Source organism: Microtus oregoni, unplaced genomic scaffold (genome assembly GCF_018167655.1).
Source record: "Microtus oregoni isolate MIOR12 unplaced genomic scaffold, Mior012 000005F_ref0000423, whole genome shotgun sequence".
Lineage (NCBI taxonomy): Eukaryota > Metazoa > Chordata > Mammalia > Rodentia > Cricetidae > Microtus > Microtus oregoni.
Genome location: NW_024543064.1, coordinates 36,344,130 through 36,358,725, shown reverse-complemented (window position 1 = coordinate 36,358,725; position 14,596 = coordinate 36,344,130). Strand labels below are relative to the sequence as shown.

The window sequence follows — 14,596 nt, the reverse complement described above, 5'->3', positions numbered from 1 at the left end:
ATTCAGTTTTCGTTTGTTTGTTTTTTTTAATTATGTATGTTTGTGTATCTAACAGTAGGTTTGTAGAAGTCAGTGCAGGTGCTTGAGGAAGCCAAAAGATGTTGGATCCTCTGGAGCTGGAGTTGCAAGTGTTTGTGAGCTGCCCAGCATGGGTGCTGGGAACCAAACTTGGGACCTCTACAAGAGCAGTATGGGCCCTCAATCACTGAGCCGTCTCATCAGCCCCTCGCTTAGTCTTATATCCAGCCCAAGGTTTTATAATGTCCTTTTGGGGAAGTGGGTTTTGAGTTTTGTTATCATAGGCTTTGGCAGAGGCCGGAGGCATGTGTCTGGAGGATTCATTATCTGCAGTCTTTTCCCTGAGAAGTCACAGTTCTCTTACCAAGTTGCGGGATATTTGCACACTTCCAGTAACAGGAATTTCACTCTACCCAGTAACTTAATAGGTTCTGAAATTGTCCTTTTTAATGTTAACATTATTTAAAAGTAGCATGTAAGTAATGTTAAGGAGTAAAATATTTTAAGTATGAAATCATAAATGACTGTTTTAATAGATGGAAAGTTACACATATTGTCTCTGTGGTCTGTCTTTCACCCATTACCTAAAATATGTTTCAGGACTCAGTTTGCCTGTTTTGGGTTAAAAGCATATACTTGAAATTATTCTTACATAAGTCTGTTCTATTTAGATATATCACCATGGATGAAACACGAAAATTGTTACTTTTGTTGGAATCTGATCCCAAGGTTTATTCTCTACCATTAGTGGGAATGTAAGTATTATTCTCTTAAGAAATTCTTTCAGCCTGGTGTGTATCCAGATGATAAGAAAAAATTAAATGTATTATGAATATTGAGCTCATCTTTTGTTGTTGTTTTTTTGTGTTTATTTGTTTCTTTTGTTTTTGAGGTAGGACCTTTCTATATAGCCCTGGCTACCTTGGAACTCACAGAGATCCTCCTGCCTCTGCTTCGAGATTGCTGGGACTAAAGGAGTATGTCACCAAGTCTGGCTTGAGCTCATTTTATAAAGCCATAAAAGCTGCTGATTCTTAAGCTTCTATATTTTACTATTAGAATCAATTAAAATACAGTATTTCTGAATCCTAACTGAAGTTGAAGGTCTCTATCCTTCTCTCATTATCTTGACTTTATGGTATCTTGAAGAATCCAGGGCTCAATGTAATAGAATTAAAATTTCTTGATGTGCAGTTGAACAGATTCCCTTTCATGTTAATATTTTTTTCTCTACAGTCACTGGGTTAATGACATTGAGAAAGACGGTTCAGAAACTCAGTCTTTCCATTACATGCTTTTTGTGTGCATAGCGTGTTTCATTGTGTTAGGGTTTAAAATCCCTTTTAAAGGAATTTATACTCAAACTGAAGTGCTAAGATATTTACAAATAGAAAAAATAGACAATAATAAAGTATATGATTTACCAATGAAAACTATAACCACTATAAACCACTATAACTATGACCACTATAAACAGTAAGCACAGTGTAAAATAAGTCATTATGCCTGGGTGGACCTTTAATCCCAGTACTACAGAGCGAATTCCAGGACAGCCAAGGCTACACAGAGAAGTCCTAGCTTTTTTTTTGTAAAGGAATTCTTGTGGCATTTGTTTATTTGTTTTTCAAGACAGGGTTTCTTTCTCCTGGAACTTGCTCTGTAGACCAGGCTGGTCTTGAACTCAGAGATCCATCAGCCTCTGCCTCCCAAGTGCTGGGGTTAGAGTTGTGTGCCACCTTGCCTGGCAATTGTGAGGATTTCCCTATAAGTATCTCTATATTTTGGGCTATCTCTGTATATAGTTATAGCATTTGAGCCTCTTCAACTTTAATTTTAAGCCACAAATTTTAGTTTTCTCTAATCTCTAATTCAACTCTTTTCTGGTCCAGGCTAATTTATTCTGACATCCTACTTTTATCTCCACAAACCAGTTTTCTCTCCCACATCCGAGTGAAAGAACAAAGAGCATGTTCTCACCTCTTTCTGTATGTAGATGGGATATGATAATGTTGCCTCTGTATTATCAGTGTGATTTCTTATTTGTGAAGCTTTGAATGTGCCGCTGTTGAGCATCAAGGATCAATCTTGGAAATGATGTAATCTAAAGCATGTAAATTTAAAAATTTAAAAATAAATTTCCCTTTATTAAAACAAAAATTTCTTTTATTTTTATTTTGTTTTTATTTTTAGGTAAGATCTGCCGTAGAATTTGCCGCAGCCTGCAGGTGTTGGACCACAGGCATGTGCCACCATACTTGACTGATGATATGCTTTCTGTCTTTTTCTTTTAGTTGGCTTTCTGGAATTATACATATCTACAGCCCTCAGGTCTGGGCTTGCTGCTTGAGATACATGTTCAGTTCTTCTATTCAGGAAAGGCAAGTGATATTTTATCCTATAGTATTTTAGTTTATTTCCCTATTTATTCTGTATTAGTTTATAGTATAATGAATTGTATAATACATAGACTGTTTTAATCTTTTATAATACTTAATAAATGCATACTTTAAGAAAAATAATCCTTAGGCTGGAGAGATGGCTCAAAGGTTAAGGGCACTAACTGCTCTTCCAGAGGTCCTACATTCAATTCCCAGCTTCCACATGGTGGCTCACAACCATCTACAATGAGATCTGATGTTCTCTTCTGGCATGCAGGCAAACATGCAGACAGAACACTATACATAATAAACAGATCTTTTAAAAAACGAAAGAAAGAAAAATAATTCTTTTATTAAATGAGACTACAGAGAAGGAAGGTAAGCTGTAGCTATCGTGGGTAGGCATAGGCTGTGTTAACTCCAGAGGCTCTGAATGAAAGATCACACATAAGGATGCTAGTATGGCCAGACAGAAGGGCAGAGAAGCAGGATATGAGCTCAAAACAGGTGAGCGGAAAGCCTTTGTTTGCTTTCTCTTCAGTCTTTTGAGACAGGGTCTTAACCTCTAGCCAAAACGGCCTTGAATTCACTGTGTAGCCCAGATTGAATTTGAACTCAGGGCAGTCTTGCTGCCCTGGCCTCTGAGTGTTAGAACTACAGGCATAGGCTGCTGTTCCTGGTGTCTCTGGCTAGTTTGTCTTGGATTGTGCTTCTTTCTCATATATTTGTAGGGTCATGCACTTCCCTCCTTTTTCTCTTTCCCCATTTCTCTCTGCCCACATAGCATATAAATACTTAGAGCAAACCTTTCTTCCCTTGAATTATTACTTCACTTCATTTTAGTTACAATATTTTTCCCCAACTGTATTCTTCTTCCTCATTGTGCTGGGTCTCCAAGCCAAAGCTTTGTACATCTCTGACCTATGCTGAAACTTTTATTTTGTTGTGTTGTGGTGGTTATTTTGTTCTAAGTGTGTTTTGCTTCTATGAATGTCTGTGTACTATTTGCATACGTGGTGCCCACAGAGGCTAGAAGAGAGCCTTGTGGACCAAGCACTGGAGTTCCAGGTGGCTGTAACTGTCAGCTGGGTGCTGGGCATCAAGCCCAGATCCTCTAGAAGAGTAGCAGCTGTAGCACGAATTCTAATTGTTTTTAATAGTAAAAGTAATAATAAAAAAGTCAGTTATCAGCATAAAAGCTGAAGGACCAGAGAAGCATAGTGTCCAGCCACTAGACCTTTTATTTCTACTGATGCTCACACCAAAGGAGTGATGCTGTCCTCAGATTGTCTCCTCAGACTGTTGCCTCAGACTGCATCTTAGCTTCTTTCTCCTCCTGCCTTATATTTCTTTCTCCACGCAGCCATTTCCCTTTCTGTCTCCACCTCCCTAGTGCTGAGATTAAAGGCATGGGACTCCCAAGTAGTGGGAGTAAAGGTGTGAGCCACCACTGCCTGGCCTCTAGTGGCATAGGTCTGCACTCAGATCTTCAGGCAAGTTTTATTTGTTAAAGCACAAACAAAATATCACTACAAGCAGGTGCTCTTAATGACTGACTGATTAATCTCTAGGCTTAACCCCAAGATTTTTTTTTATTTTAAGTCAAATTTACCGTTTTTCTTTCTTGCTTGGGCTTTTCCCACTTTTGGTGTATTACTAAAATGAAAGAATTCCTGTATTTTTTCAGATGCTTTTATAATTATACTTTTTGTACATCCTTCTTCTTTCCAAGTGAATTTTTTCTTTTTTTTTTTGGGGGGGGGTGGTTACTAAAACAAGCCAGACATAATGAGGCCTACCTTACCTATAATCCTAGCACTGGGAGGCTAAGGCAGGAGGACCAGTTTGAGGCTAGCCTGGGCTACATAGCAAGTTCCAAGCCAGTGAGTTCTTATCCCAGACAGACAAAAAGAGAAGAAGGGTGCTAAATGTTTTCTTTTTAAAAAAAAATTTTATTATTTATTTTATGTATATGGGTATCTCTCTTTATGTATGTCTGTGTTTCACATGCATCCCTGGTGTTCATGGAGCCTACATGGAGCCTAGAAGAGGATGTCCCGTCTCATGGGACTGGAGTTACAAATGGTTGTGAGGACTCTTAACCACTGAGCCATCTCTTTAGTCCCAGGGTGCTAAATGTGCTTTGTGGGCTCTTTTCTGTGATTTAGTACAATTTAGCTTTATTATCAATTATTCATCCCCTCCCCCCCCCGGGTTTTCAAGACAGGGTTTCTCTGTATAGTCCTGGCTAGCCTGGAACATGCTCTGTAGATCAGGTAGCCTTGTCAGATCTGCCTGCCTCTGCCTCACAAGTGCTGAGATTAAAGGTGTATACCACCGCCACCTGGCTATCAATTACACATCTTGTTTTTAAGTTTTGATAGACAGTAAATATTCAGTAAAAGCTCAGGTGGGTGTTGAACTCCAGTGATCCTTTTTCACTCTTCCGTATAGCTATAGGTATATACCATTGTGTGCATAGTCTTGCTGTGTGTGTGTTCATTTTTGAAAAGGAAGTTTTTTCCATTTTATACATACTAGTTTGATGTTTTGCAAGGAATGTTTATATATTTTATTATAGAATTTTTTAAAATTTAAGAACTTTGGGGGCTGGAGAGATGGCTTAATGGTTAAGAGCACTGACTGCACTTGCAGAGGACCCTGGTTTGATTCCCAGTGCCCACATACTGGCTCTGCACCTCCAAGGGCAACAGGAATGTGCATCGTGCAGGTGCATACATACTGACAAACACATAAAACAAAAATAATCTTTGGGGGCTGGAGAGATGGCTCAGCAGTTAAGATGCTCTTCCAGAAGACCTGGGTTCAGTTTCCAGCACCCACATGCAGCTCACAGCTGTCTGTCTCACAACTCCAGTTCCAGGGAATCTGACATCCTCATACTGATGGACATAAAATTAAATATATTATTCAAAAATAAACAAATCTTTAAAAAATAACAACAAAAGGTAAGCGCATGTACTTTACACAGTTTGTTGACTAGATTGGGAAACTTTCCTGGGAGATCTTTCAGTATAATATCTTTAGCACTAGATTTTAATTCAATTACTTTTTTTTGTTGTTGTTGTTGTTGTTCAGGGTTTTTTCGGAATCTGGAAATTTCATCATAGTTCTTTATTCACTGACACATAAGGAACCTGAATTTTATGAGTGCCTTCCTTGTGACAGTAGGAAGCCTGGCCTTCAGTTTCAGTTACTAACCAACAAGGAGACTTTGCATCTTTTCAATGTAAGTGCTTAGACTCGCCTTTGTGCCTGTTATTTTGCTCATCACTCTGAGCAAAGAATGCGAGATAAATAAGGAAGCAGAGGTTTCTTAGGGCTCCCAGTTTCAGAGAGCTCGGGCTGTGGTAGGTTGGCCTCATGTGCTATAGCAGAACATCATGGTAGGGCTGTATGGTAGCAAAGAGCTACTCACTTCATGGCTAACCCAGAAGCAGAAATACAGATGCTTCACTGTGTCTTTTTTACACCCCTTGTTTCAGTCAGGGCTTCAGCACATGCAATGGTACCACCCACATTCTGGTTTTTACCAGTTAGTCCTCTCTGGAAACACCTTCACTAATAATATGTAGCGATGCCTCATCCATATAGGTGAATGTAAGTCTAGTCAAGTTGATAGTAAAGATTTACTCTAGTCACTTTGTCAGTAACTTATATATTGTATTATTTTGTGCTGCTGAGGATTAATTTTTGATGGTAGTGTTTTCCTTGTTACCACTTATTTTTAAAATATGTGGGTGAATTAATATATAAAAGATTTTCATGGGAGCTGGAGACATGACTTCGTGGTTAAGAGCACTGGCTGCTTTTCCAGAGGACCTGTCTTCAGTTCCCAGAATCCCCATGGTGGCTCACAACCTTTTGTAACTTTAGTTCTAGGAGACCCAACAAAGTACATAAAAATGCATCTAGGAACCAGGTCTAGTGGCACAGTCTTTTAATCCCAGTACTCAGTAGGCCGAGGACGGTGAATATCTGTGAGTTCAGAGGTCTACATAGTGAGTTCCAGGACAGCCAGACCTGCATTTTACCTTTAAAAATAAATGCTGCAGCATCTAGGTGGCCATTACAGAGAAAGTAGGTTTTTGAAATTGTCATATAAGAACTACATTTAAAGGATAAGTCGGATATGGTGTCACATGCCCAGCACTCGGGAGGCAGAGGCCAAATCAGACAGATCTCCGAGTTAGAGGCCAGCCTGGTCTACATTGTGAGTTCCAGGCTAGCCATGGCTATGTAGAGGGGCCCTGCTCAAACAAACAAACAAATAAAAAAGTAATTTGCCCAGGCTGGCTTCAAACTCCTTTCCTCAAATAATCCTCCTATCTCAGCCTCCTTGAGTACCTAGGACTATATGTGTCTACCGTTGTTTCTGGTTTAAACACTACTTCTTTAAAATTAATTACTGTTTATCTTAGGTCTTAAGTAGCAAAAGTATATTCAGTATTTTATTATTATAAGAGTATTGCATAACTCCAAATAACCATGTGGTTCCACTCAGCTCCATTTGTTTTCTTTGAATTCATTTATAGATTGTATCATTTCATGAGTATGTTTTTTTAAATGTTTTTACATGTTGTTATATTCACCGAGTCCATGGTTACTGAGTGAGTTTCATAATACAGGGTTAGGTTTTTATTTTCACATACAAAGCAGGAAGCCAGGCATTCTACAGAAGCAGGTCACAGAAACCGAAAGTGTTCCTTCTGGCAGTGATCCAGAGCTACTATTCAGGTAGAATTCTTTGATATTGTAAATCAGATCTCAGAATATGACCTTCTCCATTTCAGAATGTTGAACCTTCTGACAAAAATCCAATCCATTTTGAACTAAGTGCTGAAAATCAAGATGCAGAAGCAGAGTTTTTTGGCAAGATTTCCAAGAATCTTTCAGTTAAGAGGTAAAAGATAATCTTTATTACTATGTATATCTTTGTTACTTATTAGTTTTTATTGAGTAATTAAAATATTTTCAGGGCCAGTAATATTTACTCAGTGGGTAAAGTCACTTGCTTTGACCTGAGTTTGATCCCTGGATCTCAAGTATAGGTGGAAGGAGAGAAGTGACCCCAAAGTTGTTCCCTGGCTTCTACGTGTGAAGGCATGTATCCCTCCCACCCCAAAATAAATAAACATAGCTTTTTTTTAAAAAAAAAAAGACCTCCAATTATTTCTGGTAAAGTTATTTGATGAACTCAGTTCAAAGCTGTCTTTGAATGCTGGGGATCGTTTGTTTGTTTATTTGTTGAAATCTTAGTTTGTTCATTGATTCTTTAGTAAGAAACTAGTTTTTAAATTATCCTAGCAGCTGTCTTGTCTGTTTCTTGGATTTTTTACTCATTTGTTTAGTAGGAATACAAAATGATAAGATGTATGGATATTTTCACACATGCGTACTGTGCTTTGCTCATATTCACACGCACTTCCTTCCCTCTTCCCGTAAATAGGCCTCTAGTGATATTTTGTTTGTGCTTTAACAAAGAAGGTTTGTCTGAAGATCAGAGTGTAGAGGTGAGAACACCCTAGTGGCTGTCAGCTCTACTTCTCTGTTCTCTCAGCTTTCACCCCCTAACATCTGACTCCGGGTTTTAATTATTAACAGGAATTAGAATTTGAGCTACATCTTCCCACTTGGTTTTCAGGCACACACGTGTATAGCTAAATCTATGTCCTAATATCAGAGAGAACATGCAATTAATCATTTTGAATCTGGTTTATTTCAGTTAATTATCCTCTGTTTTGTCCATTTTCCTGAGAATGTTGTTACTCTATTCTTTGTGGCTGAGCAAACTCATTTTCTTTATTCATTCTTCTGTTGATGGGCATTTAGGTTGCTTCTTATTTTGACTGTTGTTAATAGTGCTAAGGTAAGTTTTGTTTTATAATTTGATGATGATGACGCAATACCAGGGATCAAACCCTGGGCCTCTTAGATGCTAGTCAAGTAGTCTACTATTAAGCTACATACTTTTTTTTTAAAGATTTTTTTCAAAAGATTTATTTATTGTATGTGTATGAGTGATTTGTCTGCGTGTCTTTATGTGCACCATGTGCATACAGTTGCCTTTAGAAGTCAAAAGAGGGCATCAGATCTCCTGGTATTCAAGTTGTAATGGTTAGGAGCTGCCATGTGGGGACTAAGATCCAAAGGAGCCCTTTACAAAGTAACCATGGAGCCAGTTCTGCAGCTTCTTAGCTTTTTAAAATGTAACCTGAACCTGCCTTTCAGTTCTGTTTATGTTGTGTGTTTAGAATACTACATGAGAAATAAGCTGATACAGCGAAAATTTTCATTGATTGTTGGAATGCTTTGGTTTTATTGAGAAAATGGCTGGTATCAGATCTATCTGTGTTCAAGTATTTATTTACAGTTCTGGGGATCAGAAATTAAAAATGGTGTTTGGATCTAAAAACCAAAGTATTGGCAAGTTGTGTTCATTCTGGAATTTCCTTCTATTCTGGGGACAATTTGTTTTTGGTTTTATTTGTTTGTTTATTTTTTTTAGCTTCTAGAAGCCATTTGTATCTTGTCTAAAAGCTCCTTATATTATTTTCAAAGCCAACAGCATATCTTCACATCTCTCCCTCTCTCCCCTTTTCCTTCTCATCTTCTCCCTGACCCTTGAGGTTATGTTATGTTGTTAAGCAGCAATGGCACACATCTTTAATCCCAATACTCGGAGGCAGAGGCAGGAAAATCTTTGGGTTTGAGGCCAGCCTGGTCTACAGAGTAAGTTCCAGGACAGCCAGGGCTATACAGAGAAACTTTCTCTTGAAAACAAAAAATAAAATAAAATGAAAAATAAAAGAAATGTAGTAAAAGTATTCCACAGAGAAACTCAAGTATGCAAAGTAATGTGCCCTGTTTTCCTCCATAATTGAACTGTCTACCTTAAACCTCTATTCTACTTGTTCTTTTATTCTGTTTAGATTATAGTCAATTCACCATCTTTGTATCCCCTTTCTTCTAAGATTTTATGTAGAGGGGATTAATGGTGTATGGTTATTGGTTGAAAACAAGGTGGCGTGATTCTCATCTGTGTAGTAATATGGGGCGGCAGGGCTGCGTCCCCCACACCCGGCCGCCCACATGGCTAGCTTATGCCCCAAAATAATTACACAGACACTGTATTCTTTTAATCACTGCTTGGCCCTTTAGCTCTAGCACTTACAGGCTAACTCTCACATCCCGATCAACCCATCTCTAATAATCTGTGAGAACCGGTCTTACCGGGAAGATTCTAGCCTAGTCCATCCTGGGTCGGAGCTTCATCCCGGGAGCAGGGCATGGCATCTCTCTCTGAGGCGTCTGCTCCCGAGCGGAGAGCAGTTGAGTCTCTGCCCTCACTTCCTCTTCCTCCCAGCATTTTGTTCTGTTTACTCCACCCACAGGGCCAAGCAGTTTCTTTATTGGCCAATGACCTTCCTCCATCATTTCCCCTTTTTCGGTTTAAACAAAAAAAAGGCTTTAACTTTAACATAGCAAAATTACATATAACAAAACAGTTATCAAGTAAAAGTTACAATAATCTTTATCATAACTAAGGAAAACTATAACTATAACTAACTATTCTTAACTCCATCAAAGACTCCAGAAAGATATAATATTACCTAAGTAAACAAGAACTAAGAAACTTCAAACTCTAGAAATGACAAAGACATCTCGCTGCCTGGACAGTCACCCAAAGTTCCTCTGTACCGTTGGGGCATCCATCTTCAGCCTTCAGGCCCATGGTATCCAGCAGACATTTCCATAAAGCAGGAAAATTCAAAGTCAGTTTAGTCACTATCTGTTGTGTCCTGCAGAATGTCTCGCAGACTCTTTCAAAATGAATCAGGAACCCCGAAAGATCATCTCACCTTAGGCAAGTTCAGTAGTCCTCTCTCTGCAGGTTCTCTGTGTCCAGTTTATGCAATAGTCCAGGCAAGAACAGTTTCTTGCCCAAATGGCTATCAAACTCCATAAGGATCCTCTTTGATACCCATCTTCCTCTCGAAGTAGATTGGTGCTGCCAGGAGCAGAGTGTCTCATTGTCATGAAAAGTCCTAAGTTATTAAAACATTAAATGTCCTATTCTGTAATCTTTGAAAGACATGAAGAATGTCTATCTAAAATATATCTCTATATATCTAGAAAATCTAACTAACATGACTACAAGCTTTACTAGTATTGATGATTATCCATTAACAACCTATATTTCTTAATTATACAGTACATATTTAAATGAACTACACAATCACAATACCTTAATCAAAATCAGAAACACCGTAAATCTCTATCAATAAAGCAAAATCTATACTAATGCAAATTATTCATACCTATATCATATCCCCCTTTAAATGTAAAAGAACATTTATAAACATTTTTTGGGAATATGGGCGCAGTTATTTCTCTCCAAACTGCTTCCTGCTGAATGGGGGCGTCGTTAATTAGGTCTTTCATGGTATAACCTGTGTGTTAGCTTCATCTCAGTTGGCAGTTGAGCGAAGCAATTTTTTGAAGGCGTTCACACCAACCCTTCAGGAGGGCGTGGTCCATCATACCAAATCAGAATAGAAGAAATGAACAGCGTCTCATCCTCTGTGAAAACAAAATAAGAAACTCTTTTCCAAAGTATCATATCCTTAGATACAAATTCAAAATATCTTTGTTGGATTAGTTCAGCAGCATTTATAAACAAATATCTTTTAGCAGCTGTTGCTCCTTCCTCAGCATTCAAATAATTCAAAGAGAGCATAATAGCATACAGTGTTAAGATTCTCTGTGTATTTTCCATCTTTGTGCAGCTTTGTTTTAACCTCTATTTTGTTTATTTTTACTTTTAACTCTTTGCTTTTTGAGACAGGTTCTCTGTATCTTTGACCTGAAGTAACTCTGTAAACCAGGCTGTCTTTGAACTCTCAGAGATCCGCCTGTCTCTGCCTCCCAGGCATTCGGGATTAAAGGTGTACACTACTACACCTTGAACTCACAGAGATCTGTTTGTCTCTGCCTTCTAGGCACTGGGATTAAAGGCGTGTGCTACCACACACACAACTTTCTTCCTTTTTTTTTTTGTTACTTTAAGAACGTTAAATTTTAGTCTGCATATATTTTTAACACACTTCAAACCATTTAGAAATTTTCTTTGTCTTTGAATCTCTCTTTACTGTATATCTCTCTTTTTCTGACCACACGAGTCTTTAATTTACCAAGCAATATCAGTAGGATTAAAGGCGTGGCTTTGCCAGCTAGATCCAGTCCATTCCTTAGCTTTCCAGCCTCATGGCGGATATACAGGCTGCAGCCATGTTTATAGCCACACCTCTATGGCGTTTCAAGGTCCCTGCCAGCCAGCGAGCTACAACAGACAACACTCAAGTCCTCTCTCGGTAGCCAGCCCTCCTGCCTCAAACAGTCAGAGTTTGCCCTGGCAGGATGGCCCAGAAAGCCGGCATTTTTAAATGGCACAGCTTTTTTCCTGCTATGGCTGAAAACCGAAAAGCATGTGTTCAGCTTTTCGTCAACACCGTTTAAGTGTTTCGTGGCAGGACCTCTTAATGAGCTGCAGGCTTTGCAGCTAAAGCTGAGTCAGGAAGCCTCTCTTAGATGAGGCGCTTGCTTGCCTCTAGTAAGCAGAGTAGAACCGAGAAATTGCTGCTACCATGAAACCAGGCACAATGTTTTCATTTTGTTCTAGAATTACTTCCCAAGCTGTCTCAGGCTTTATGTGGAAGCAGTTGTCCACGTGGGCGCCATATGTAGTAATATGGGGCGGCAGGGCTGCGTCCCCCACACCCGGCCGCCCACATGGCTAGCTTATGCCCCAAAATAATTACACAGACACTGTATTCTTTTAATCACTGCTTGGCCCTTTAGCTCTAGCACTTACAGGCTAACTCTCACATCCCGATCAACCCATCTCTAATAATCTGTGAGAACCGGTCTTACCGGGAAGATTCTAGCCTAGTCCATCCTGGGTCGGAGCTTCATCCCGGGAGCAGGGCATGGCATCTCTCTCTGAGGCGTCTGCTCCCGAGCGGAGAGCAGTTGAGTCTCTGCCCTCACTTCCTCTTCCTCCCAGCATTTTGTTCTGTTTACTCCACCCACAGGGCCAAGCAGTTTCTTTATTGGCCAATGACCTTCCTCCATCATGTCTGTACTGCGGTTTGCTGAGATGTGTCCATTTGTATCTAATTTTTGACAGGTTGATGCAAGTTCTTTTTTTAAGCATTTTTTAAATTACCACTATATATATTTAATATATACCATAAATAGTATATTTAATATATATATATTTAAGATTTATTTTTTGTATATAGGTACTTTGTCTGCATGTATGCCTACAGACCAGAAGACTCTGGTTAGACTCTTCTGATCATGAGCTGCCATGTGGGTTCTGGGAATTGAACTTATGACCTCTGAAGAGCAAGCAGTGCTCTTAAGTGCTGAGCCATCTCTCTAGCCCTACTACAAGTTCTTTGAGCCTGTTGGGGCACTGACTTTCTGTGTCATGAGCAGCCTGCACTGAGCACATGGAATATCATTGTGTAATCCACATGTGAAGGCGTAAGTCATAAACAATGCCACACCAGTTTGGAATTATGATTAATAGGGTGGTATTTATTTAAAGGGGAAAAAACTTACAGATCACCTTCAGCCCTCTGCGCAACCAGGAAGGGAGTCTAGTCGCCAGTGGAGCAGGAAGTGAAGAGAGAGAGGAGAGGGAAGTGGCTGCTTTTTTAAAGGAAGAGAGACCACGCCCCAATGGGCTGGTATCTCAGCGGCTATAGGCTGGAGGAGTGGGAGGACCTCCCGCAACACACATGTCCCTGTATGTTGTAGGAGAGCCGAATGGGACCCATACAGACCCTTCCTATCTGCTCCAACACATCATGCAGACATGTCATTGCTTTCCTGTAGTGTCTTGCACAGAAACCATTTGTGACTGTTTCTCTCCCTAGACCCCCAGGATTTGGGAAGGTCTTGTCTTCAAATCTTCTTTGTGGTTTCTTACTCTTTTTCCTTTTTTAAAAACAATTTATTTATTTTATTTATTATGTATACAATATTCTGTTTGTGTGTATACCTGCAGGCCAGAAGGGGGCACCAGACCCCATTACAGATGGTTGTGAGCCACCATGTGGTTGCTGGGAATTGAACTCAGGTCCTTTGGAAGAGCAGGCAGTGCTCTTAACCTCTGAGCCATCTCTCCAGCCCCCCTCTTTTTCATTTTGAGGACGAATTCAACTTATGTAGAACAGGATACTTTTTAGGAACCTCACTAATTCTAAGCTCTCTTACTTTATTATTGCTCACTTTTTCCTAAAGCATCCTAATGAGACTTTGTCTGTTTATTAAGATGAAACAAGCAACAATAACACCCTTATGCACATACATTCTAAATCTTCCCCCCCCCCCCCCAACACAAAATCTTTGATTTTAAACCTTAATTTAACTTTTGAAACTTGGTACCAACATTAAAATTTTTTCTTCCCTCCTTCCTTCTCATTAGTGCTGGGATTGAGCCCAGGGTTTGCACGTACTAGTCAACCACTTTACCACTGAACTATATCCCCAGCCTTATCAGAGTTCCTTTCTTTGGGTGGAGCATGCTCTCTGGGATACAGTGACTACAGCTGACTAAATAGGAGGTGTACTCCATTTTAAGTATGTTCCCACTGTATATATTAGCACACAGGAAAAGGGGATGAATAAGAGCTGGTATAATGACATCTATATGAAAATGCTATAAAAATAAATAAACTATAACTTTGTATAATAACTTAAAAATTAATTTTAAAAAGAACTTAGGAGCCAGCAAGATGGCTCAGTGGGTGAAACAAATTGTTTTCAACTCGAATAACGTGACTTTTGATCTCTAGGTTTTACTTGATATGAGAGAACTTGATATGCCTCACACCTTTAAATCCCAGCCCTTGGGAGGCAGAGGCAGGAGGATCTCTATGAGTTCGAGGCCAGCCTGGTCCACAGATTGAATGCCAGGGCAGGCTTCAAAGCTACATAGAGAAACCCTCTCTCAAAAAAACAAACAAACAAAAAGAGAGAGAGAGAGCAAGAACCAAATTCTGAAAAGTTGCTCTGTGACTTCTGTGTGTTACACATACATACACATGATACACAAAATAGGTTTTTTAAACGTAATAATGCTTTTTTTTTTTTCTGAGACAAGTTCT

The 14,596-nt window shown here is 39.3% G+C and overlaps 1 protein-coding gene across 3 annotated transcripts in view; it reads left to right on the top strand.

The window, feature by feature from the left end:
- Positions 1–14,596, top strand: part of Stil (STIL centriolar assembly protein) — a 51,760-nt gene that overhangs the window by 11,253 nt on the left and 25,911 nt on the right. For all 3 annotated transcript variants that reach the window (XM_041652100.1, XM_041652099.1, XM_041652101.1), the window contains 4 exons: positions 690–773; positions 2,310–2,396; positions 5,496–5,646; positions 7,211–7,320. In XM_041652100.1, coding sequence (XP_041508034.1) covers positions 690–773; positions 2,310–2,396; positions 5,496–5,646; positions 7,211–7,320 — 432 coding nt within the window. The remainder of the gene's footprint in view (positions 1–689; positions 774–2,309; positions 2,397–5,495; positions 5,647–7,210; positions 7,321–14,596) is intronic.